This window comes from Mollisia scopiformis (genome assembly GCF_001500285.1).
Source record: "Mollisia scopiformis unplaced genomic scaffold LY89scaffold_36, whole genome shotgun sequence".
Classification (NCBI taxonomy): Eukaryota; Fungi; Ascomycota; class Leotiomycetes; order Helotiales; family Mollisiaceae; genus Mollisia; species Mollisia scopiformis.
The window spans coordinates 507,368-531,707 of record NW_017263616.1 but is presented as its reverse complement, the minus strand read 5'-3'; the positions used below and the strand labels follow the sequence as shown (position 1 = coordinate 531,707).

The following is a 24,340-nucleotide window of genomic DNA, read 5'->3' as shown; positions in this document are numbered from 1 at the left end:
TACATGTGAATTGACTTTGGTCTCTTGCTGAGGTATCCTTGGGGTGAAGCATCATAACATAATACTGGTGCAACCAGCGCCTCGAAAATATGCCACTCCATTCAACTGGCGTATGACATTAACAGAGTAAGCAATATCAGTCACCAGATCTGCTATTATTCAGCTCTTTTGTCCTTTACTAAGCTTACCCAGTCAGCTTGCCGAGTCGGCGAAGATACCAGAAGATCGGTTTGAACGAATTCCATTCCATACGTATTCTATTCTTCGAACCCTCCTCCAACCGAATACATCCCTCCCAATCTGCATTTTCTGCAACACTGCACATAAGCTTTTTGAAAGGCAGATATCTAGAGGATTGGACTAGTGGATTTATATGGATACATTCCTTTTCGGTTTCATTGGAACTGATGTTCCAAAGAAAAGAGCGGGAGCGTTCCGACGTCAACACGTCAAAGACTGCAGCCTCTCATATGGGAGCTACATGACACAAGGTCGTCAGATTGTGCATGCAGCTCAAAGGCGCTGCTTGGGATTGACTCTGTCATCCACAGGATGCCACTAAGATCCGATAAGAATATGCAAAAGTTGATCCGCTTCAACCGTAAGGTATTCCCACCGCCAACTGCGCGATTGGAATTGGCAATAGCAAGCGTCTATACAACTCCACCGAAATTTCTTGACACCCTTCGATAATCTTCATGCATACGAGTAGCCCTATCAAGGCTTTGGACCGACTCCACTCAATCTCATGTTAGGTACTCGACTCGAACTTTCGGATTTTTGCAAGGCGCGAACATAGCAGTCGAGAATGAAGCCAATATACCACCTATTCTCCAGTCATTCCAACACAATGGGCACAACAATCCGGGTAGGATGACACCAGGATGCGACCTCACCTATCGGGAGTCAGCCAGTCCGGCGAACGCTCTTGCGGCCAGAAATACTTCCTCCACGTGTTGGATGATCATCACGTCAGAATCACAAAGCTTTGGGGCTACCCCGTTGCTTCATTTCTAATGCAAGAATAAGGCGGGATACGTTTCTAACTCAATAAATATTCTCCTGTTTTTTCTGCGATTTCCGGTTCGGGCTGCAGCGGATGCTAAATATCGCAACTTGGATCAGAATATCAAAACAATTTTTCATTTTGGTGAGCAGGTCACTCAGCCAGCCGGCAATTTGTGTTACAAGCAACCCCGTTAAGGTGAACAGTCCTCTGGACTGTCAGCCCCAAGCCACACCCCGCATGGTGAGCTACAAGGGTCTTGAAGCTCTAAGAGCTAGCTTCGGGATTCATTTGAGTATCCCCATTGCCTTCCGAAAGCACGCCTTCAAGTATTTCCTTCAATTGCGTTGTTCATTCGTCACCCAATTTTGTTTGCTTTTCTCGGCCAGTTGGAATTCTTACATTTCACCACATGATTTCGTGGTGCCGAGGTACCTTGATGCTTGTTCCCGGTCTTATCATCATATCATAATTTCCCTTGCAGATACCCGCATTTGGAGCAAAGTTTTGCTTGCCGATCTAAATTGCGGAGGAAAACATTGGCCGAAGACAGTGGACGTGCATACGATGCCTGCACGGAAGCTGTACGCGGTAGCTCCTCCCTGTATGCCTGCTTTACTATTCTACTCGCGACCTTGCCTCAAATATGTCATCCTCTTGGCCCGTGATCAAAATTTCTTACCCATTCTCAAATCAATGGCGTCTGTTTTGTGGGCTGCCAAGACTGTAACATGGAAGCCAGCATACTACGTACTGCAGCCCTCATGGAGCTCCACTGTCTTATCCAAATCTTGGAATCCCATATGGTGGTCATGCAGATAATAAAAGCACGACCTGGCCCAGGGATTTTCATTTATCTAGCAGCATCACTCTGAGCTTCTTTTTCTCTCTCGCATCTCTGCTCGAGCTCCCATTCTGTCAAAATGCGTATCTGTCTGGCCTTCCTTAGCCTTCTCGGCCTGGCCTCAGCTGCTTGTCCGTATGGCGCTGAGCCTGAGATCAATGGCCGTTCTGATGCTTCAGAAAGTCTTGAGCAGCGTGGTGTACAAACCGATGCAGACTTCCTCGAGCAATTCGTGCTTGATGATTCCGATTCATTCATCACGTCCGACGCGGGTGGCCCAATCGAGGATAATCACAGCTTGAAGGCTGGCGAGAGAGGTCCGACACTTCTAGAGGACTTTATCTTCAGGCAGAAGATTCAACATTTTGATCACGAGAGGGTACATTCCCTTCTGAAATTCATTCTATTATGAATGCTCATTTACGATTTAGGTTCCGGAACGTGCTGTCCATGCTCGCGGAGCAGGTAACATTCCAATTTTACCTCCCAACGAATGCTCTAACCTCTCCCAGGTGCTCATGGAATGTTCACTAGCTATGGCAACTACAGTAACATCACTGCAGCATCTTTTCTTGCCCAGGCAGGAAAACAGACACCTGTGTTTGTTCGATTCTCGACAGTAGCTGGTTCTAGAGGTAGTGCGGATACTGCAAGAGATGTTCATGGGTTCGCTACTCGATTCTATACTGACGAGGGCAATTTTGGTTCGTAATATCCTTCTGTCGTCGGAGATTTTTTCAACTTTCCATGGCCCGTTGCACAAGGAATGTTCGACAAATGTTGGGTGACGGAATGACGCCGAAATGTTCCACAAATGTTGGGTGATGGAATGACGATGCGTCTATGCTAACAACTTCACTTCAGATATCGTCGGCAACAACATTCCTGTCTTCTTCATCCAAGATGCTATCCTCTTCCCTGATCTGATTCATGCCGTCAAACCAATGCCAGACAGAGAAATCCCTCAAGCCGCAACAGCACACGATTCTGCATGGGACTTCTTCAGTCAGCAGCCAAGCTCTTTACACACACTATTCTGGGCCATGGCTGGCAATGGCATCCCTCGATCATTCAGGCATATGGATGGATTTGGCATACACACTTTCCGTTTCGTGACCGACAGCGGTGATTCGAAGCTCATAAAATGGTTTTGGAAGACCAAGCAAGGAAAAGCCAGCTTGGTGTGGGAAGAGGCGCAAGTTCTTGCGGGGAAGAATGCGGATTTCCATCGTCAGGACTTGTGGGATGCTATTGCTTCTGGCAATGGTCCCGAGTGGGAACTAGGCGTTCAAATTGTTGATGAGGCTGACGCTTTGTCATTTGGATTCGATCTCTTGGATCCGACGAAAATAATTCCCGAAGAACTCGTCCCTGTCACATTGATTGGGAAGATGCAGCTTGATACCAATCCTACCAATTATTTCGCAGAAACAGAGCAAATCAGTGAGACAGCTCCCGGCTCCCAGAGCCCCTCACTTTCGTTTCGATGTTTTACTATGCTAATACGTTGGCAGTGGTCCGTTTTTCAGACACTCTTCTGGCATTGTGACTGACATTGTGACTGACATTCTTAGTTCCAACCGGGTCACATTGTCCGTGGTATCGATTTTACAGAAGATCCTTTGTTGCAAGGGCGCATCTACTCTTACCTTGACACGCAACTGAATCGTCATGGTGGGCCCAATTTCGAGCAACTCCCCATCAACCGGCCCCATGTCCCGATCCACAACAACAACCGAGATGGAGCTGCTCAAAATTAGTAAGTCGCAACCTCCATCTATTCTCCATCCCCTCTAGCTATGCATATTACGTTTCCGAGAAACGTTTCGTCTTTTCAGACTTATAATCTCAAACGAAAACCTCTTACTAACTTGCTGCAGTATCCACCTGAACACCGCTGCTTACTCGCCCAACACGCTCAACAACGGCAATCCCAAAGAAGCCAACCAAACAGTCGGAAACGGTTTCTTCACCACCCCGGGCCGCACCGTGATGGGAAACCTCATGCGTGCCACGTCTTCCACTTTCTCTGACGTCTGGTCCCAGCCTCGACTGTTTTTCAACTCCTTGATTCCAGTTGAACAGCAATTCCTCATAAACGCAATGCGTTTCGAAGTCTCGCATATCCAATCCGCAATTGTTAAGGCGAACGTTATCATTCAACTCAACCGTGTGTCAAACGATCTCGCCAAACGAGTTGCCGAAGTGATTGGAGTCGCCGCTCCAGCTCCTGATCCAATGTTCTATAACAATAATAGCACCAAGTTTGTCACCATCTTTGGCAACCCGTTGCTTACTATCGCTACTTTAAACGTTGGTGTCTTAGCTAGCATCAAATCCTCCGACTCACTCTCACAAGCAGCTTCACTTGCGCAGAGCTTTCAGGGTGCCGGTGTGAATGTTATCGTTGTGGGTGAGATCCTTCAAGCGGGTGTCAATCAAACCTACAGCGCTGCAGACGCAACGGGCTTCGATGGCATCATTGTGGCTTCCGGTGCAGAATCTTTGTTTACGAATGGGTCTTCGAGCACCTTCTTCCCAGCCGATAGACCTTTGCAGATCTTGACTGATGGGTATCGATGGGGTAAACCAGTTGGTGCTTTGGGGAATGCGAGCTCGGTGTTGAAGCTCGCTGGTGCCACAACTACGCCGGGTGTTTTCACGGGTGTTGATGTCGGTTCATTCGTCACTAGCTTTGAAGGAGGACTGAAGACCTTCAAGTTCATTGATAGGTTCCCTATCGACAGCTAGGGGGAGGGTGGGGTAATTATGGTACTTTATTACTAGTAGAACCTGAGACTATTGTTTGCGCTACAATGTTCTCTGTTTGTTTCCGTTCTTTCAGTTCTTTGCCAAGTCCGTCAGTAGAGGAAAGATCGGGGTCCCGAATCCAGTGACGGGGTCCCAGCCTTCGGTAGCATTGAAGCCATCTACCCCACAACCAGCTGCACTCCCACTGGTAATATCAGTGAATCCTTTGTATCCACGAGTGTAGAGCCAAGGGTTCAAGAATCCAAGAGGTGCTTTGCCGTTGGAAAGCAAATCATCATTCACCAATGAGATGATGCCAGACATCAGAGGCGTCGAAGCACTAGTCCCGCTGATTACACCTTCCGTCCCATTCCAGACATACGCAAAGTATTGTCCTTGTGCCGCGAGATCAGGGTATGCACGACCACCTTTCATCATCAGCTTCGCATTTATCAAGAAGGCAGAATGAACACACCTTTATTATAAAGACCGTCATACAATCCATTCAAATTCTTCACATACTCCCTCACAACCCTCGCTTGATATCTCGGCGTTTCAAAATAGTTACTGAATCCCCCACCACTGGAATAGATCTCCCGATACGCACCATCCGCTCCGAAATACCCGGGACGGAAAGCCACGACTTCAGGTTCGAATTGATGTGTTGCGCCAACAGTCGTTACATAAGGACAACCTGATGGGAACAGGGGGACAAACGTGGTGGTATTCTTCCCGTCATTGCTAATACATGTATTATTTATACCCACACCTCTATCGCCTGAAGCGAACAACACAGAAACGCCTCTTGCGCCTAGTTGAGCGAACTGTTTGCAGACTCGTTCAGCATAGGCTTTCGGGACTGTTTGTTCGTCATCTGCGTAGGAAGTGCTGATCACGAGTGGGACAATGGGTTGGGCTAGGACGTAGTTCAACCAGACGAGATAAGGCTCGTTTGTGTTGTCCGTTGTACTAATGTCTGGATTGAAGGGAGGACTGCCGCCAGTGGAGTATGAAATGATTGGCGTTGGATCGCTAATTCCAGCTATGGCTTGGACGTCTAGGTTTGCCTCTCTGGAAGTTCCTTCGAGGGACTGATTCAGCGTTAGAGGTCCATCTTGCACCGGACCATCTGCGATGGAGATTTGAGGGAATCGATAGGCCGCCGATTCCGCTCCTGGATGGTATTTCTGCAAGAATTGATATGCGTCAGGACGGATGGGGATCTCGCCGAGGAAGTTGTTGAATCCAACTGTATTTAGACCAGGAACTTTAGGCTTGTAGCCTTTGGTCGAGTATAGGTTCATGAAGCATTCTGGGGTAACGGAACTTATATTGCAGACTTTGGAGATGGTTTCATTGGTTGGTGGTGTGTAATCTGCCGAGATCCATGGAGGGAATTGGAGGAATTCCGTCTTTTGACCAGAAGCTCGCATGAACGACGTCGTTGGTTGGATGGAATCGATGTGCGAGTGCAAGTGGGTTGGTAACGACCATTCTGATGTTCGCACAAGCTGACCGCCGTCCTCGTGTTCATAAACATGATATTCGGTGTCAAGGAGAGACTCAACAGTCGAGATGGGAAGGGAGACAGAAACCCAATCCTTGGCTGAGCTGTAGCTGAGATTTTCGATCCCGTTGTCTCTCAGCCAATCTTCAACTAGGCTTGAGCTCTTTTCACTGGGTTTGATCAAGTCATTGACTTCCTCATAGCTGAGGTGCTTGCCATATCGATCATGGTCAGGGTCGGATACTGCTGGGCGTCAGATTTGCGTTTCATTAGTGGACTGAAAACATACCTTCATACAAGTGGCGCTCTAGCTCATGGAAGTTGCCCTGCGTCAGGCCGATATTCAGATGAATTCTGAAATCATCTGCAGCTTTCCCAATCTTGCTCCATTTCTGCGGCACGAAATGGGTCTCCTTCACCGCATATCCAGCCCGCCTTTGGACAGGCGAGCAAAAGACTGCTTTCGCAGCAACGAAGACTGACAGGAGGACCGTGGTACTAAACATGATGGCGAGAAAAGTGTGCGGGCAGCCCAATTTGCGGTGCGAGGGAAGTTCCTTAAATACGCTTTCCCGGCTCCCATCTTTTGCTGTCCTGCATCATCAACACATCAAATTAGTCGTGCCTGGGCAGAATGATGATATCCTATGACGGGAAGATATCAGTGGTTCGTGATCCTGCCAAGGTTGATCTCCACAGCTGTACCATCTTGGCGCCCTGGAGAGGAAGGAGTCAAGAAAAATATATTCTCTAGACGATAAGATGTGATTGGTCAATTGGGTCAAGGCGAGATAACTAGTATCAACAAGCCTTGCATGGCTTGGCAAAGGACTTCTCACTACAGCACTGGCGCCGGCTTGGCGGGACACCCCGCTGCCAAGGTCTCGGGATGAGGGTATGGGTAAACTGTATGGTTGAACTGCTCGTGAGGAGATCTTGTGAAGATGTGAAAACCCATCTGAAAGCCAATCACTGCTCAGAAAGTAAAGATATTGGCATATTTGCAACGTCAGAATTGTTCGGCAGGATTTCGTTAATTCCACTTCAAGGAATAGTCATAGTCTAGATCTCCAGTCCCACAAGACACTATTCAGTACTTCAATTGAAGTTGATCTCTCGATCCACCACTCGAGCATCTTTGTCAATATCGCTGACTCCGGAAATTTCTCCATCCCACCTCTCCTGATACTCTGCCATCAGAGACCGAGGAGACGGACTACTTGCCACAAAGTCATTCAGTCCCTTAGCTGGGAAAATAAAATGCAACAAGCAATATACACCAGAGCTGATGGCAAATCCAATCAAGAAGCAGATATAGTATAGGTGAGTCAACCCGATAGGAACGGACACTAATAGCTGTACAGAAGCAACGAATCCAGGCATAGAGGGAGCAACGCCACATATCCACTATTCACAAGTCAGTGAATGTCGGGGTGAGAATGGAAGAAGAACTTCTTACGGCGACAATAGCTCGCCAATTGACACCCCAAGTATACCAGTATACACTTTGCTTGTTTCCCACGAACAGATCGTCGACATTGATCTTCTGTCTGTTGATAATGAAATAAGACGAGATCATCAGTCCAGTCATTGGTCCAAAGAACACGCTGTAGCTTCCAAGTACTGAAATGAAAGTTGTTGCAGTATTTACAAGTCTCCATGGGTTGCAAGCAACACTGACAAGTGCGGTGAGATATGCCCCACGGCGAATGTTGATGTACCTTGGAAATGTTGCCGCGAGATCGAAACCACCAGAGAGAGCGTTGCCTGGGACATTGACTCCAATCTGTGAAATGACGAGTGCAGCTCCAGCAAAGAATCCAGCGGCTCTTTCTCTCGATCCTCCATTTTGGATCAACGTCGTAAAGATATCAGGAAGATTCCAGAGAGCCCCTCCAAATCTATTTTGGGTTGCCGCAGTGACAAGTATGCCGATAATAGAACAGATGACCGCATACAGAGGAAAGCTGAATATCTGTCCCAATATGGCATCTCGAGGTTTGTGGGCGAACCTAGCGTAATCGTTCTGATTGAGAATCCCAGCCGCAATAGAGCCAATTGTGCTGATGATTCCATAAGCAATGAGCCATCCGGTACTGCTCGCTTCGGCTGTTGGTGTACTAGAGATCGTATCACCAAACCCTTCTGGACCCATCGTTGCCAGCGCCCAAATAAGAAGCACTATTTCAAAGATAAGGATGGTGGCGCTGGAGAAGTAGAAGAAATTTTTGAGCTTGTGGGGTCGAATCCAGATGACTGGCAGAGACACAATGCTGAAGATGATATAAGCGACAAATTGTGCTGTTGTCATGCCCGTGGACGCCAGCATATGATTCGGGATGTGCTTTTCAAGGTTGGGATCCAGGGCCATGAGGCAGACATAGAGACATTCTCCTCCAATCCAAGCTTGGAAACCGTACCACACTGGAGTATTCAGCAATGGACGAGTCGTCAGGAATTGGAAGCATACCCAGAGAGAGAAGTATTCGATTCCAGATCACGAATGCACTGCCGTACATTCCCCAGACATAGCGATTGACGACTGGAAACCCAATATGGTAGTATGCACCTGGAACTGAGTTTAGGACAACGAAGATTGTGGCTAGGATGTTTCCAATAACAATAGCTGTGACTTCGTCAGCGATTTTAAAAGCTCGAATGTCGGACATATTTACAGATAATCGCTTGCCACCAAGTTAATCCCAAGGCGATGAGAGAGCTTCCAGTCAAGTAGGTCGAGATGTTAGAATTCACCAATATCCCTAAATATATTAGCTAGGTTCCATTCATTGTATATCGGAATCCTCACAGTAGTTGTGAAATGTCCAAAACGTCCAAGTCCGGCGCCCGGCTTCAATCGGCTTGATATCATCGTTGATCCATCTCGTCAACTCAGTCTCAGAAGCGACTTCGAATCTTTCCATGAAGCCCATCTTGAAAGATGCGCCTTGAGGGGAATATCGAAAATGAGTCTGAAGTGGGAAGGATTTCAGCTGTCAAAGAAATGTTATCTCGACTTGGCCGATCACTTGAGTCTAGGCTGTACCCCATTCTTGGCTCCGGCTGTCAAAACTATCCAATTCATTCCATTGGAATCTTATCTTCGGTCACTTCCGATCAATTCCAAATCCGCGGTGCAAGTACCATGCTTGAGGGACGGTTCTTCTATTTTCAAGATCGTCTAGAATTGCATGCTGGTCCCGGAGTTGAGTGCAAGTGACTTGTCTCGGAGCCAAATCTTTCTCGTCTGACTCCGCGCTCATCCCGGAAGCCGGGACTGTCGGGACGATATATGTTTACCAGTTTAGCTTCCAAGTTCCAGAGCAAGAGGCGGTATCCCGCGCATTCGTTGCTTCCCGCTTTCGTACGAGATGTATAGAATTGGGGTAGATGTCGGTGGGACTAATACTGACTGTGCCATCCTCAATCTAAATCAATTGGACACTCCCTCACGAGGAGTCCTAGTATCGAGCAAGACGCCCACCACAGTCGATATCACAAGTGGAATAATCCACGTTGTCGAAGATGCCCTTCAAAAGTCGCAAATTGAAAAAGACAAAGTATTAAGCGTCACGATTGGAACAACTCATTTCGTCAATGCCGTCGTCGAAGCGGATGAGAGGCGATTGAGTAAAGTCGCCGTTGTCAGATTATGTGGACCGTCCACGAGAGATGTCCCACCATTCATAGATTATCCACTTGGGTTGAGGAAGATTATGAAGGGACCTACTTATTATCTCGATGGAGGATTGGAGATTGACGGGAGAGAAATTCTTCCCTTGAACTTGGAGCAAATCGAGGAGGCTGCATTGGATATTCAGAGCAAAGGAATCACGAAAGTTGCTCTCGTCGGAGTATTCTCGCCCCTCGACCATTCTGGCACGCATGAAGAGAGATGCAAAGATCTCATGATGAGGCATGCCCCTGGACTTGACATTGTCTGCTCCCATACAATTGGTGGAGTTGGTTTGTTGGAAAGAGAAAACGCCACGATCTTGAACGCTTCAATTCTGGCAGTCGCCCAGAAGACAGTAAATGGATTCAAGAAAGCCATGAAAGGATTGCGATTATCATGTCCACTGTATTTGGCACAGAATGATGGCACTCTGACAGAGGCAGATGACGCTGCTCGATTACCGATCAAGACATTTGCCAGTGGACCGACAAACAGCATGACCGGAGCAGCTTTCTTGGCAGGACTGGACAAAAGCCGTGATGACACAGCATCTCAAGTGTTGGTTGTCGATATTGGAGGGACAACGACAGATATATGCGCCCTTCTCCCTTCTGGATTTCCCAGGCAGGCTCCCAATTTCGTGGAAGTAGGGGGTGTAAGGACAGCATTTTCAATGCCTGATGTACTCTCAGTTGGCCTTGGTGGAGGAAGTAGAGTTGGTGTGGATGTAGATGGGAAAGTAACAGTTGGGCCAGATTCAGTTGGTCATTACCTCACAACTCGTGCATTAGTCTTCGGCGGAAAGACCATGACCACGACGGATATTGTTGTTGCCTCTGGCAAAGAGCAGATAGGTGATACCGAACTTGTTCGATCCATACCAGCAGATGTGATCGAAAGTGTTCGGAAAGAGATCAGAGGAATACTTCAAAGAGCGATTGAAGATATGAAAGTATCCTCCGCTCCCGTGACAGTGCTTCTTGTTGGAGGGGGTTCCATTGTGTACATGGAAGAGTTGGAAGGCGTCACGAAGTGTATCATTCCACCGCATCACGATTCTGCGAATACAGTTGGAGCAGCCATTTCCAAAGTTGCCGGAGAAGTAGACGTCATCGAGATTCTCGATGGAAGAGATGAGTCTGCTGTACTGAGATCTGCTGAAGCATCCGCCATCCAAGCCGCGGTCGCGAAAGGAGCAGACCCTGCCGACGTTCGAATCGTGGAGATCGAGAAAATTCCTTTGCAGTACGTATCAAACAAAGCGACTCGGATCAAGGTCAAGGCGATCGGGAAATTGAAGACTCTAGAGACGGTCTCCAGATTTTCTCGTGATGAATTGTCAGACGATGAATATACATTGGACACTGAAACAGAAAAAGAGAAGACGTCGGCAGACCCCAACAGTCATAGAACCAGAACCAAACCCTCTCTTGAGATCGACATTGGAAACTATCGCCCAGAGGTCCGAGACAACGTCTGGTATCTCTCGGAAGTTGACTTGGAATTTATTGCGTGTGGGACAGGGATCCTAGGCACCGGTGGAGGAGGGCCATCATATCTTGCCTATCTCGTGGCACTTGACGCATTGCGTGCTGGCGGAAAGAAAATGCGGGTGATTTCTCCCGATCATCTCAAAGATGATGACTTGATAGTCTTCGGATCATGGTACGGGGCTCCGAGCGTGGCCGGAGAAAGACTGTCTGCGGGGACAGAAATCCCAGCGGCCATTGATGCCTTGAACAAGATCATGGGCATCGAGAGCTTTCAGGCTTTGCTTGCAGACGAAATTGGCGGAGGCAACGGGTAAGAGCCAGAGTCGATTTCCTTAGAACCAGACTGACTTTCAGGCTTGCCACGTTCCCAACTAGTGTCCATTATGATCGCCCAACAATTGATGGGGATATGATGGGTAGAGCTTACCCATCCATGGAGCATGGTGAGTGCTGATCGAGCACGGAGCGAACTCGCTGACTTCGCCAGGCACACCATATGTATATGGACATCCTATTGCGCCATGTGCTATGGCTGATGCGAAAGGAAATGTCTCCATCGTAATGGTATGTAAGACCCGAGGACCTGAGAATTTTGCTGATAGGAACAGAGTGCGGAATCAAACGCTCGCCTGGAGAAAATGTTGAGAGCAACTTGCATCGAGTTAGGATTGAAGACATCAATCGTAGCTCGTCCGCTTCCGGGGTCAGTAATCAAAAACTTTGTCGTTCCCCACACGGTTTCTCAATCTTGGTATCTGGGTAGAGCTGTTCATCTTGCTCGGAGGACGAAAACGAGCTATGTGAAAGCCATTGTAAGTTCTCTTCACAGCATTCAGATTTGGCTTACCATTGTAGTTTGATGTCATGCCTGGAAGACAATTGTTCTCTGGAAAAGTGATTGATGTCACACGCGGCGTTAGCAAAGGAGGTTATACCGTGGGAAGATGTCTTTTCGCCCCTCTGGCCGATGATGAGGTCGAAAATGAAGACAGTGCTACTGAGAAGCAGCACCTAGTCATACCATTCCAGAACGAATTCTTATATGCGGCGTACACTGGTGAGAAAGGACTGAACGAATCGGAAGTTGTTTGCACTGTTCCAGACCTCATTTCAATTTTAGAAGAAGACGGCGAAGCTATCGGGTCGCAAGAACTAAGATACGGGCTAAAAGTTGTTGTGATAGGTATGCCGGCGCATCCACTTTGGACAGGAGACGAACGCGGCTTGAAAACTGGTGGGCCAGAATATTTTGGTTTGGACATGCCGTGGGAGAATATAAAAAACCAAGAAGCGTAATAGAAGAATTCAGCTAGATCTATAGATGGAAACGACAGAAGGGGTACAAAGACATGAATCAAAGCTGAGAAAAACAACCCCCAAGACACCACCCGCTCATGCATGTTCGGACTTTCGCAGGACCACCCGAGCCAGTCCGAAGTATCCGTCGAAACTTAGGTCCCAAGATCCCACGTCAATCCCTAGTTGTACGCATCTCCGGAATTTCCACCAGACTTGGGGCAGAAGTTTGGGCCCAGTGGCGTGCCGGGAACGTCTGCTCCGGCAGCCGCTGCGGCTTGTTGCCAGAGCTCGCCGATGTTTCCCAGAATCTGCGCGCAACGAACATTGTTGATATTGTCAACCGTTGAAGATACAGATTGATCTCCGTTGATAAGAAGGGTAAGATTTCCAGGTACGGCAGAAAAGACTTGCATAAGCGTGTTTGCGGCTGATACGCCGTCAGGGCTGATGTTTGGAGTACCCACGAGGGTGCTGAGAAATCCGGGCTCAAGATTTGCGAAAGCAAGAGCCATATTCTCCAAATCGATCAAAGTCTCGCCGCTGGAAGTCTCGGCATCATTGAGAAACATGTTCACCATGTTAACAGAGGTGTCCCAGGAGCTAACGGCGGTGACAACCTGTTCGCACAGGGAAGGGTTTCCTGTGTTCTGGCAGTCATTGATGGCATCTTGCTCAGAACGCTTTCCGAAATGCGAAGAGCGTGTTGGAGTGGTGTAGGTGGTCGGCGCTGCAAGAGAAGCGACCGAGAATGAAAGAATGGCGACAATGGTGGAGGACTTCATTTTGTCTAATGACTTGCGATGTGGTTCTGATTGAGCTGAGTCGGTAGAAAGGGATGAGAGAATTAAGATAATGAAAGAGTATTGCACAGTAATGAAAAGGGGAAGTAGAGAAGAATGATTGTATGCTGAAGATGCTGGTGTTGATGATGCTGATGAAGTTCAAATTCAAGGACAAATGGTCTACTCTTATACAAATTGCCAATCTTCGAACTCATCTTGATACCGAGAGACTGAACAGAAAAGTGAAGGCCGACATCTAACAATAGGCTGAAATGGTTCATGCATTTTGCTTGAGCAAGCACAATGTCGGCCGATATGACTTCCGTTGTTGTGAATACCTTTGCAAATGTCAAAACTTCACATCCAGAGAGCCAAAGAACAAGCTTCCATGAATACCGGCAGCTGCACACGGTGAGGCTGAGGGACTCAGCCTGAAGGTGGCTGGAGACAAACAACGACAGAAAGTGCTTACTCTATCATCTTAGAAGTGAGTACCAATAGCAAGCAATTTGACTTTGCCGAAAGTAGTCATTGATGTCAGACTTCTGAAACGAGACTTGGTGCTCCATTTGTGGAATGGCGGCCGATACTGCCTGAGAAAAGAATTCAAAACATTTAAGCTTAAGCCAAGGAAAAACCAGCAAAGCAGAACGTCACCATCTTCTCATCATTGAAATCCTTCATGAAAGATTGAGTGGGATATCAGAGGAGACTGGTCGATCATGATTCCTCATCCTGTAAGTCATTCTTGGCGCTGAGAAAGCGCTGCGCTGGCCCACGTGACTCTTCCGAAACAGGCGACTGCTGCACAAGAGATTGGTATTTAGATCGTTGTTTGATTACATGAAACGGCTATGCGGTGAGCGTAGGCATGAGCAAAACTCGGCGTCGGGCTTTGGAAGTGAGCATTGTGGTTCCTCACTTTGTCGCTGATGAGAGAAGGGAAGAAAGAAGGAGTCGACGAGGACGAGTCCGAAGTGCTCCAGGAGCGCTAGCTCCTGTTAGTCAGCAAACACCTCGAAATCTAGGTACTATCCACAGACATCTCGTTTTCAATTTTCATCTCCTCAAGTCCACAATTGTATACGCGTCCGCTGAACTGCCGAAAACCCATCGCGTTCTTATCAGTCCACAAATTCCTTTATCGCATTCTCCTTGTCGTTCTCGAAGCAATCGGAAAATTTGCATTACATTCTATAGAAATTTCCGAGGTTGTGGCGCCGGCAAACAAAACAATCCACGGTGCTTTGCAGATCGTGGGGCTGAAAAGTTCAAGGTCGTTTTCCTTTCCTTCCTTTGTTCCCGGCATTTTGTTCTATGTATGAGCAGGTATTACATTCTTATGAGAAACTTTGAGGTGGTCTCTGTTATGCTTATCACTGGACACCACGTTCTTCTGTTGCCGGATGTTTATGATTATCGCCGTGGACAATTGTCCGGCTACGTCTTCTTTCTTGGCAAATGCCACTTCTATGGACACTTTTCTGCACGCAAGCCACTCTGCCAAGAATTGTTCTATTGTCAAGGAGGAGCCACAATAGAAACTTGACATCCATCCCCTAGTCCAGCATTTTGAGCGAGTCAGTGGCAAGTAAGGCTCTGATGAATAAAGCACGTGGATGCCGTTCTCCAAATCCAAGTCCTACAATGTTTTGTTCATTCAGTAGACACACATGTCTTCCAGACAATTGACTTTCAAGTATGATTTTTCTGGCCTTTCTCAATCACATTTTGTGACAATCATGCCAAAAAGGCGTGAGCACAATAGCCGTTGGATTCCAAGTGGATTCGCCAAGAAGCTTCTTACCACAAACAGATCTCCCATGCAAGATCCACCTTTTGTTTCGATCCCTGAATTCTTGAGAACAATGCATCATTCATCATGATCAAAAGCATCGAGACAAGAGGATCATTCGTCGTGCAACGCTCAGATGCACAGTGGAGAGAAGGGATATATAGTCTCCCACTAGACCCATTTGTGTCTCTCACCATCCTCTCTGATCATCCACGGTCTCTTCTACACACCCATTTATTGGTGTAAAAACCTTCACAATCATTCAAGATGCAATTCCTTCAAGCTCTCCTCGCTGCCGGCTTCCTAGCCTCATCTGTCGTTGCGCATCCAGGTGAACACGATATCATCCCCTCCATGTCCGAGATTCTAAAGCGTAGCACGCTCGCAAAGCGTTGCGCTGGAGCCGTAGGTGATATGAATAAGAAGAGATGGGCGAAGAGACAAGCCAAGCGTAGTCTCGAAGCTCGAAAGGCTGAAAATACTACCTTTGAGATCACGACTGAAGCTCCTTTCTACGATGTCCTTCAGAATGATACTTGTGTTCTGACTTCGACTGTCACCGAAGGCCCAGTGTGTATCACTATCTTGGACGTTAAAAACATACTGACCAATTGATCCAGTACGTTTGGCCACGATCTCAAACCCTTCGTCAGGATATGACTGAGGGCCAAGCCGGTGTCCCCATGCTCCTCGACGTTGGCGTTCTCGATATGGCTGTACGTCCTTCCCATCTTCTACAACAAGCAATGCTAACCCTTTACAGACCTGCGAGCCACTCGAGAACGTCCTTATGGGTTTTTGGCACTGCAACGCCACGGGTTCTTACTCCTCATTCACTAAACTCTCCCCCGATACTCCTTTCGAGGAACTCCTCGAATCCATGAATATCACCGACAGCTTCGAGATCGGCGTTACAGATCTCCACACCGACGAGACGACCCCGACTGACTCCGACGGCATGATGGAAATGAAGACCATCGTTCCAGGCTTCTACATCCAGCGCTCGATCCACATCCATGTTGAAGCTCACGTTGACTGGACCTTAGCTGCCAACGGCACGATCTCGAGTGAAAAACCGAGTTAGCACTGGCCAGATCTACATCAATGAGACGCTTTCGGAGCAGTTGATGGCGCTTGAGCCTTATGTTTCGCATACTGCGATCAATCGAACTACTAACGCCGATGATTCTGTGTTCGATCAGGATGTCGTTGGTGGGTATAACCCGGTCATTGACTTTGTTGCCATGGACGGTGTTGATGTTGCGAATGGAATTATTGGGTATATCACTATCGGGATCGATACCACCGATGTTCAGACTGGTAGTGTCAGTGGTGCAGCTGCTTAGTGACAAGGTCGTCAGGGAGAGAACGGTGGAGATGATTGTATTGTAGGGGTGTGGGAGGCAGAGACATAAATAGAGAGCCGAAATAAAATTGAGGTCCAGACTGGCAGTCTCAGTGGTGGAGGACCTGCTTAGTGATTGTACGGTCAGAGAGAAGATGTCGGAGATGAGATGAGATGAGTGTATTATGAAGACGTGCGAGGCAGAGACGTGGGTAGATGAATGAGAATCGAGGTGCCTGCGAAATCATTCTCACAAACCTAAATTTAAGGTATCCCTTTCCGCTACCCAACTGTTCCTGGCTTCGGGACACTCGTCAGGGGTAGCACAACCCCTAAGCGAGAATACGCGTAACAACAAGCGAGCACCAATTCCAGGCCTCATTACGGCCAAACCCATTCCGACGTTACCCAAACGCGAGGCAGTATTTATATAACCCTCCTCTTTCCTTCCTCCCAAAACCGCACATCACCAACCCCACAATGTCCAAACCACAACCACCACCACCACCCCTCCCCCAAAAAACAACCCTCTCCCTCTCCACCCGCCTCCTCACCTACCTCGGCCCACCCTCCCTCCTCCTCCTAACCTTCTCCATCTCCCCGCAAACCGCTCTTCTGTCGCCCCTCACCCTCATACCCTCCACCATCTTCTACCGCCAATGGAAACACTCGCCTCCCTCCCAACGCGCGGATCTCGAACCTTTAATCTGGACGTTCGTTTCCGCCGGGACACTAGGACTCGCGATTGTTGCCGCTGCCCAGATGGCGATCGTCAGCATTGCTAGTCCTTTGATCTTTCGTTCGAATCCTGGGTTGAAGGATGAGTTCTGGGTTGAGTTCCAGCGCCATAGTATCGAGGGGTTGAACGCGGAAGTTTTGGGCAGGAGAGCGCGTATTGCTGCTTCGTGGCAGAACTGGGTGTTTAATGGTGTTCTATTCTTCGTTGGAGCGGGGTTGGTGGAGGAGGTGTTGAAGTATATTCCTGTCGTCTACGCAAGGCGGTGTCAAGAGAAGAAAGCTAGGGCGTACGTAGATTATGCGATTGCAGGAGCATTAGGTTTCGGGTTTGTGGAGGCCTTAGGGTTTATGTACGGATCGAGAAATGAGGCATGGTCGAGATTTCTGCTGATTGTGTTTGAGAGGATGGTGCTTGGGCAGACGGGACATGTGGGTTCTGCTGTTTTGACGGCGCTGAGGGCTGTTAGAAGGGATTTCCGCGGGGAGAAAATTGGGATCTGGGGTGTTATTTGGCCAGCGGTTATGTTTCATGGGTTGTGGGATTTTGTGGCTGTTAGTGCTAGTGCTTTGGAGGGGAATGTGGGGTGGATTCATCCGAAGGGGACAGGGCTTACGGTTGGTCTTATTGGGATGGCTATTGGAATGGTTGGGACGATTTTGTGGCAGATAAAGAAGGAGTGGAAAGTGCTTGAGAGAGAGTTGAAGCTGGTGAGATGAAATCTGATGACAGTGAGATGAGGAAGACATGAGGACCAGCGAAAGATGGGTCTTGGTTTTGAGTTGTATTTATACCCCTCTCTTTTGGAAGATTCTCCCTCTCTCTTCTACAGAATACCTCTTCGGACGAAAGAATTGCTTTTCTCCTTGACAAAGAGGTTTTTAGAATCAAAAATCTCCGTACAGGGAGTCGGACATCGAAGAAGGAACCAGTCAACTATCTGTTTCCGCGACTTCCAAATCAAAACAAGAGGGCTATATATTTGAAGACCAAGTGTTAAACATTAACCTTTGCAGACTGCACTGGCAGGACTTGAAATCAAAACGATCGCTTTCTTCTTAAGTCTCAACCCACTCCACATGTACTCGAAGCTTTCAAGCAGATATGGAATAGAATCAACCGGGTACTTGCCATCCTCTCAAGCACTGGAACCGCCCCAACCGCAAAGCATAAGCATAAACATGAACTTATTCATTTCTCATTACCAACGCCTACCCTAAAGCCCCAGCATGGTTATTAAAAGCAATAACCAACCCCATCGCTGCTCCAGCAGCCAAGCTCCCCACAACCACCATCTCCACCCCACCCCTCACTCCCAGCAATGACTTCCTCCACCCTTTCCACCCAGACACAAAACACGTCTTCGTATATCCAAACGAGAACAACGCTATAATCATAATGCCCACGCTCCACGCCAATCCCCTCCTTACTCCATCGACGAAGAAATATGGCAGAAGTGGTAGGAAGCCGCCCATGAAATATCCCATTGCGATGGTCAGGGCGCATGTAATGGCTCTAGAGCCAACTGGTTCGGGGAGAGTGTGTTCGAAACGCATCATGAAGCTGGTGAGGTGCGGTGAAGTTGCTAGGTGGGAAGTGAGGGCTCGGATTGTGGGTTCGGGGACGTCGTAGGATTCGAAGAGGGAGGTGATTGTTTCTTCGATGGCGGCGGGGTTGCCGTTTACCAGGTCTTCTGTTTCGTGGAGAGTTGCGTTGTATGAGTCCCTTGGATGATTAGTGGAAGCTCGACATAGTGGGAGAGGATAGATTACCTCTCGCTCTTTGCTCCAAGATATCCTCCCAGCCCCATCGAGATTGCGCCTGCGATCAATTCTGCCATGCCTCCGTACACCACGACTTTTGTGCTGCCAATGGCAGAAAGACCCGCTGTCAAGGCGAACGGGACTGTGAGGCCATCTGATAATCCGATAATAGCATCTGAAATCACCCTAGCATCGACCTTGAATCTCGACGGCTCTACCTTCTGCGAAGGAGGAGGTAGCTTCTCCGAGATCTCATCTCTCAATTGCTGAGATTCGACATCGCTATTCTCGCTCGACAGGGTAGGAGACGAAGCCCATGATTGCCCCTCGAATGCTTCTGCAAGTAAAGTATCAGTGTCTGATGGCAGTATGACTTTCGACGCAGCACGCGGACGAGGAAAATATGTATTCATCTGGGGGTGGGAGGGAGATTGCGGGGTCGAGTGCGTACCGATCTTGTTATATACCTGCTGTTTGGGCTGGCGGAAGACTAGGTTCTTCAGCAGTGCGAAAGACATGCTGCCGTGTGTCTCAGGCGCGGGATGTTGGGGGGGAGAGATTGCGACACGGGGTGAGTGCCGTTGCTGTCGATTTATGGGTGTTGGCGTGAATGTCGCCGTGATCTTTCGTGCAGCGCTGTGTGACTGTCTTAATTCAGTAAAAAAGAACAGACAGAGTCAGATGAAGATAGAGAGGAAGAAGGCTCGCAAGACATGATTCTCAGCATTCAAATGCAAATGCAGGTGTAGGCTCGACGTCGGCGTAGATATCTCCAGCACAACCCAGCCCAGCCCAGCATTATTCGCCCCATCTGCATTTGATGCATGAGACTGCCCTGGACTGGACTGGACTTTTCTTCTCCAATGGCACCGGACGGCACTGATTGCAATCCAACGATAGGTAGCACGTGGGCGAGAGTTCAGGGCTCGGACCAGGATGGGCGTCCCCGAACGGAAGGTTCCGTGCCCTGAGCCGCCGAGAAAAGCTTTGAGTTGCCCCACGTGCTACGCTGAGAGTGGAAGGACCACAGCGTTGGCGTGCGCTAGATTAGGGCGGCGGTCTGCAAGCCGTTCTGGAAGGTGGATGGAAGCGCGAGAGGGGAAAGGATACGCACCACTGAGAGGTGTGCTGTCCTGTTCAAGAGCTGAGGCGAAGAATGGAAGAGTTGTTTCCGTGCTGTGAGAACTTTGGCAAGGTGATGATAAATCTCGAAGATGTAAAATCCTGTCTCTTGCTCTTCTTCTTGATGATTCACTGACTCCACTGAAGATGTGAATAGGGTCAAAGTCATTGCGACCTCTGTGCGAGTGTGCAAGGCAATTAATTGACAGCGACGCAAGTGTGCGGCGTCAATGAGGGGTACTGTTAACCTTACCTGTAAGTGCCGTGGAACGTAGAGATACGGATATCTTCACTTGCTGTCGCGATTGTGATCACATACTTGCTCCGTGTTGCTATTTTGTTTGCTCTTCATTCCGGTACGGCGTACGAGTGTCCTGGTGCCCCAAGAACTTGGTACCGGTGTACAGTAGGTTACGGTTAAATTGTCAGCCCGCTGTCTCTGCATTACAGCATTCAGTATCATCACCACCGCCCTGATTCTTCATGAATAATCATTCAACGGTGTGAGAGTCACCCTAGCAATATTCATGTGTCTAAATCATCACAATAGCCATAATGCCTGACTCTTCTGCTCCGACCACTTCAAATCTTGTTTATTTCGGCAGTCGAATTGGTATATGTTAAAATTCCTATCCGTTCGAAAACTTGAGTCGAGAACCTAACGAAATGCCATAGCTTCTGCTGCAATATCTAGACTACTTACCGCTCCATTTCGCTGGAGGAGCTGGAATGGCGCTCCAGTCGTATACAAAGATGTCTTCTTCGCCGCCATCCGCTCCATGCTCACCAATATAACCATCGCGCAATCTCGATATATATACCCCACTACATCGAAAACTTATGAAGATTTCTGCAAAGAAGTAAGCAAGAGCCGAAACCCTTACATCTGAAAGAGAATGATACTATAGCTCATTGGATAGGAGAAGAAGATGCCGATATCGTGATCCTCTTCCTGCATGGCAAGTCCTTCCTCCTTGTCAGCGGAGTCGAGCATAAAATTAACACAAGCAGGCGGTGGATACACTCAACCATGCTCACATGGACACATGCAATACTTCCATCGCCTAGTCACAGATATCAACAACCTACCCGACAGCACACTATCCATCACCGTCCTGCTTCTCGCCTATACCCTTGCACCCGAAGCCCAATTCCCAACCCAGCTTAAACAAGCCACCACTCTACTCTCCTACCTCTTAAAAGAAGGTTCAAGACCAGCTTCATCCATCCTGATCGCAGGCGACTCAGCGGGCGGCGGCCTATCCCTCTCTCTACTCTCCCATCTCCTACATCCACACCCCGACATCCGCACTCTAAACCTCAACGCACCACTCCGAGGAGTTTTCCTCTACAGTCCATGGGTAAGCTTCGATACGTCCCAGGACAGCTACGCAAGGAACGCGCAGAAGGATTCCCTTGTCCCGAACGTGCCTCGGAAATGGGCGGGTATGTATCTCGGGACTGGGGAAGGGGAGGTCGATCCTGGGATCACGATGGGAGGGGATAGTTACAGCGAGCCGCTGCTCGGGAATGCTTCGTGGTGGGAGGGCATGCATGAGGTTATTAGAGATGTGTGGATCTTTGGTGGGAAAGATGAGGTTTTTATTGATTCGATGTATGCTTTTCAGGCGAAGTTCTGTATGGGTTGGGTGGCGGGTGGTGGGGTGGAGGAGAGAGTTGTGGTGGGGTTTGTGGAGGCGGAGGCGCATATTGGGCCGGTTATGGATGTTTTGCTTCAGTATAAAAAGAAAAGTGTGACGCAGTTGAGGTTTGAAGAATGGTTGAAGGGCTGTTTGGCTGAGGAATCGACATGATAGAAATTAGGATCTTTGTCATGAAAAGGCTCCGTGGTTTTCGAGACTTTCCGTTCATTAGTGTCAAGAAAAACAGAAAGGAGGGAACAGCTCGAGCAGAACTGTGAGAACGGTATTGTTGATCAGTTCCGAATCATCCCTGTTGTATCTCATTATATGTGTAGATGCCATATCCTCTCCAGAACGCCTGATACGCAATAAGCCCAGTGTCATCATGCTTTAGGCCGTCTGATCATAAGCCATATCAGAGGAAATGCATTATTCCTTGCCTCAATCCTGGTTTCTGATATAAAAGTCCACTCGAACCAGAATCGGCATTCAAGCCGACAATCACCCCATCCTCTCCTCCTTAAGTCTCTTCGATCCATCTATCGTCTCATTGGGATCGTTCCTCACTGCGGCAAAACACTCTTCTCCTCCTCATTATTGAAAACATACTTCTCCAACTTCTCCGTCATCCTCGCACAAAACGGATCCACATACCCCGTCCACAGATTCGCCAACCAATACTGCAACACAAACCACACCGGAATCCAAAACCAGAACCGCAGCCTACCACCCAACTCCAGATGCTTGCCTTCACTCACACTGCCATCCTCATGCACGACATCCGCCGGCGCAACGAATCCGTATTCCATCCATACCAGCACGGTTCTCAAGAGCGTTCCATGGAGCAGGTAGACGGCGAAGGAGTTCTTGCCCGCCCAGAGCAGATATTTGTTTGAGAGGAGGACTTTGACGAAATCGGAGAAATGGATGCCGAGCGCCAAGAAGGTGAGTCCCAGGCCGGTGTAGAAACGTGGGGTGTCGGGGTGGTTTGGGGGGAAGATGTAGTCTGCTAGCTTGAGCATGAAGTTTGACCATGGCATCCATTCTGGTTTTGTTTCGGGGTACGAGGCTAGGAGGAGGCCGATGAGGATTAGGATTGGGGAGAGGATACGGGAGGGCCATTTGCGAGTCGAGATCCACTCTGTGTAGGGGGTGTATTGGGAGAGGTCGCAGAGGAAGGCGCCGAAGAAGAAGTGGATGCCGTATTCGGCTGTGGTTATGTTAGTATGAAGTAGGAGAGGGGGGGGGGGATAGGCTGGCATACGGTCATTGGCGATGTAATAATAGACAAACAAAGCCAGTTCCACCATCATCCGATACTTGGGCTTCATGAACGCAGTCGAAAACAACATCATATAAACCAAGAAGGCTCCTTTGAGCAAAGGTAACAAAGTCCATTGATTCGGCTCATAGACATTCCATTCCCTAACCCAAGTCGTTATCAAGTTCAGCCCAAGATTCACAATCGCTGGTCCGAGAGGGAGTTGATTCGGAGAAGTATAGATCAGCCACCACGACTGAACATGTTTCGTAACCTGGAATCCTCCTAACTGGCAGATGATCCATATCAATATCGTCGCTATGGAAGCTGGTAATACGAGTCTCGGTATTCTTCTGAAAGCGCTTTTGGTGATGCTCAACAAGGCTCTCTCTTGGTTGCCAGTTGCGAATAGACGGATGGGCTTCAGGGCACAGACATAGCCAGTGACAAGAGAGAAGATCGGTACACCGATTCGACCTTGAACTAGGATCCGTAATAAAGGGTATTGGAGAAGTCGCGGTGAAGCTCCTTCAGCGGAGGTTGGTTTGAAGAGGGCATCGTCAAAGGCACGTGTAAGGTGGGTGAGCACAACCAGAAGGGATGCAATACCGCGGAGGCCCTAAAGGAGATGGAGTCAATTAATGTTCTTGTTTGATGTACTAGGGTCTTTTAGTGAGGCTGTACTACAATGTACTTACATCTACCCACTTCACGTTCTCTTGTCGACTAGTACTCATCTTGCCTTCAAGTAATGAAGAACAGCGAAGTCTTCATATAGTTGACTTCCAGGCCTCTGCGGCTATACAAGTGAGTGATAAGAAACCGCGAAGGGATATTCAATGAAGTGTCGTGTGATACAAGTGAAAGAGAGAAAGGTAGACATCAGTAGAGGACGAGTTGAGATGATGAGGCGCCAGGTCGAGGCATGTGATGTTCTTATCTCGAGTCGATGGCAGGGAGTACAGAGCGGGGAGGACCATGGTCGAATCTGTACCTGGTTGTGATCTCCATCATCGTTCTGCGCCTCACGGATTTCCTTCTGTAATAGGTTGCCCTGTGTTGATCTTTCGACCTTATCAGGAAGGTCTGTGTGTTACCATCTCAACTTCCTGGATAAGAGCTACCAAGAATCCTTGCAGGCTTAAGAGAATATTTGAGAATGCATCTGTATCTTTCAGAATTATGGACCTTCTCCGCATCATATCTGTGCGGCTGCATAACTAGGTGCTTGGCTTTTTGGGACGATTGAGTTTCAGTGGTGTGAAGTCTAAATGGTTGAGGCGCCGGACGAGAAGGCTAAATTGAACGGGCGTTTTT

At 48.4% G+C, this 24,340-nt stretch overlaps 10 protein-coding genes across 10 annotated transcripts; 5 read left to right on the top strand and 5 right to left on the bottom strand.

The window, feature by feature from the left end:
• Nucleotides 1-1,929: 1,929 nt before the first annotated feature.
• Nucleotides 1,930-4,756, top strand: LY89DRAFT_766309 (catalase-domain-containing protein; the record flags this gene model as incomplete). The annotated part of the gene is made up of 7 exons (XM_018221723.1): nt 1,930-2,229; nt 2,282-2,315; nt 2,363-2,554; nt 2,715-3,293; nt 3,365-3,366; nt 3,425-3,609; nt 3,731-4,756. The coding sequence occupies 7 exons, from the start codon at nt 1,930-1,932 to the stop codon at nt 4,599-4,601; spliced, it is 2,163 nt and encodes a 720-aa protein (XP_018062000.1). The 3' UTR covers nt 4,602-4,756.
• LY89DRAFT_360238 (tripeptidyl-peptidase 1 precursor) lies at nt 4,647-6,805 on the bottom strand. The gene is made up of 3 exons (XM_018206991.1): nt 6,398-6,805; nt 5,077-6,351; nt 4,647-5,029 (listed from the first exon to the last, which is right to left on the bottom strand). Exons 1-3 carry the CDS (start codon nt 6,612-6,614, stop codon nt 4,692-4,694), a joined length of 1,830 nt encoding a protein of 609 aa, XP_018061999.1. The 5' UTR covers nt 6,615-6,805; the 3' UTR covers nt 4,647-4,691.
• Nucleotides 6,806-7,190: 385 nt separating this feature from the next.
• LY89DRAFT_360236 (NCS1 nucleoside transporter family protein) lies at nt 7,191-9,260 on the bottom strand. Its single transcript, XM_018206990.1, has 5 exons — nt 8,918-9,260; nt 8,784-8,870; nt 8,579-8,734; nt 7,568-8,532; nt 7,191-7,515 (listed from the first exon to the last, which is right to left on the bottom strand). Exons 1-5 carry the CDS (start codon nt 9,039-9,041, stop codon nt 7,207-7,209), a joined length of 1,641 nt encoding a protein of 546 aa, XP_018061998.1. The 5' UTR covers nt 9,042-9,260; the 3' UTR covers nt 7,191-7,206.
• Nucleotides 9,261-9,479: 219 nt separating this feature from the next.
• LY89DRAFT_601116 (DUF917-domain-containing protein) lies at nt 9,480-12,573 on the top strand (the record flags this gene model as incomplete). Its single annotated transcript, XM_018210182.1, has 5 exons — nt 9,480-11,587; nt 11,632-11,720; nt 11,765-11,841; nt 11,886-12,089; nt 12,133-12,573. The coding sequence occupies 5 exons, from the start codon at nt 9,480-9,482 to the stop codon at nt 12,571-12,573; spliced, it is 2,919 nt and encodes a 972-aa protein (XP_018061997.1).
• Nucleotides 12,477-13,836, bottom strand: LY89DRAFT_360457 (uncharacterized protein). The gene is made up of 2 exons (XM_018206992.1): nt 13,831-13,836; nt 12,477-13,696 (listed from the first exon to the last, which is right to left on the bottom strand). Exon 2 carries the CDS (start codon nt 13,356-13,358, stop codon nt 12,756-12,758), a length of 603 nt encoding a protein of 200 aa, XP_018061996.1. The 5' UTR covers nt 13,359-13,696; nt 13,831-13,836; the 3' UTR covers nt 12,477-12,755.
• Nucleotides 13,837-14,981: 1,145 nt separating this feature from the next.
• On the top strand, nt 14,982-16,695 carry LY89DRAFT_789701 (aromatic compound dioxygenase). Its single transcript, XM_018223285.1, has 4 exons — nt 14,982-15,723; nt 15,774-15,869; nt 15,917-16,132; nt 16,200-16,695. Exons 1-4 carry the CDS (start codon nt 15,421-15,423, stop codon nt 16,497-16,499), a joined length of 915 nt encoding a protein of 304 aa, XP_018061995.1. The 5' UTR covers nt 14,982-15,420; the 3' UTR covers nt 16,500-16,695.
• Nucleotides 16,696-16,965: 270 nt separating this feature from the next.
• Nucleotides 16,966-18,380, top strand: LY89DRAFT_631235 (uncharacterized protein). The gene has a single exon (XM_018211270.1). It carries the CDS (start codon nt 16,979-16,981, stop codon nt 17,951-17,953), a length of 975 nt encoding a protein of 324 aa, XP_018061994.1. The 5' UTR covers nt 16,966-16,978; the 3' UTR covers nt 17,954-18,380.
• A 37-nt stretch (nt 18,381-18,417) lies between these two features.
• Nucleotides 18,418-19,838, bottom strand: LY89DRAFT_631233 (DUF125-domain-containing protein). The gene is made up of 3 exons (XM_018211269.1): nt 19,449-19,838; nt 19,007-19,334; nt 18,418-18,959 (listed from the first exon to the last, which is right to left on the bottom strand). The coding sequence occupies exons 1-3, from the start codon at nt 19,513-19,515 to the stop codon at nt 18,446-18,448; spliced, it is 909 nt and encodes a 302-aa protein (XP_018061993.1). The 5' UTR covers nt 19,516-19,838; the 3' UTR covers nt 18,418-18,445.
• Nucleotides 19,839-20,674: 836 nt separating this feature from the next.
• LY89DRAFT_702382 (alpha/beta-hydrolase) lies at nt 20,675-21,933 on the top strand (the record flags this gene model as incomplete). Its single annotated transcript, XM_018217249.1, has 4 exons — nt 20,675-20,732; nt 20,795-20,874; nt 20,985-21,078; nt 21,131-21,933. 4 exons carry the CDS (start codon nt 20,675-20,677, stop codon nt 21,931-21,933), a joined length of 1,035 nt encoding a protein of 344 aa, XP_018061992.1.
• Nucleotides 21,934-22,129: 196 nt separating this feature from the next.
• LY89DRAFT_359982 (uncharacterized protein) lies at nt 22,130-23,856 on the bottom strand. The gene is made up of 3 exons (XM_018206989.1): nt 23,722-23,856; nt 23,027-23,642; nt 22,130-22,972 (listed from the first exon to the last, which is right to left on the bottom strand). Exons 1-3 carry the CDS (start codon nt 23,758-23,760, stop codon nt 22,326-22,328), a joined length of 1,302 nt encoding a protein of 433 aa, XP_018061991.1. The 5' UTR covers nt 23,761-23,856; the 3' UTR covers nt 22,130-22,325.
• Nucleotides 23,857-24,340: the final 484 nt, after the last annotated feature.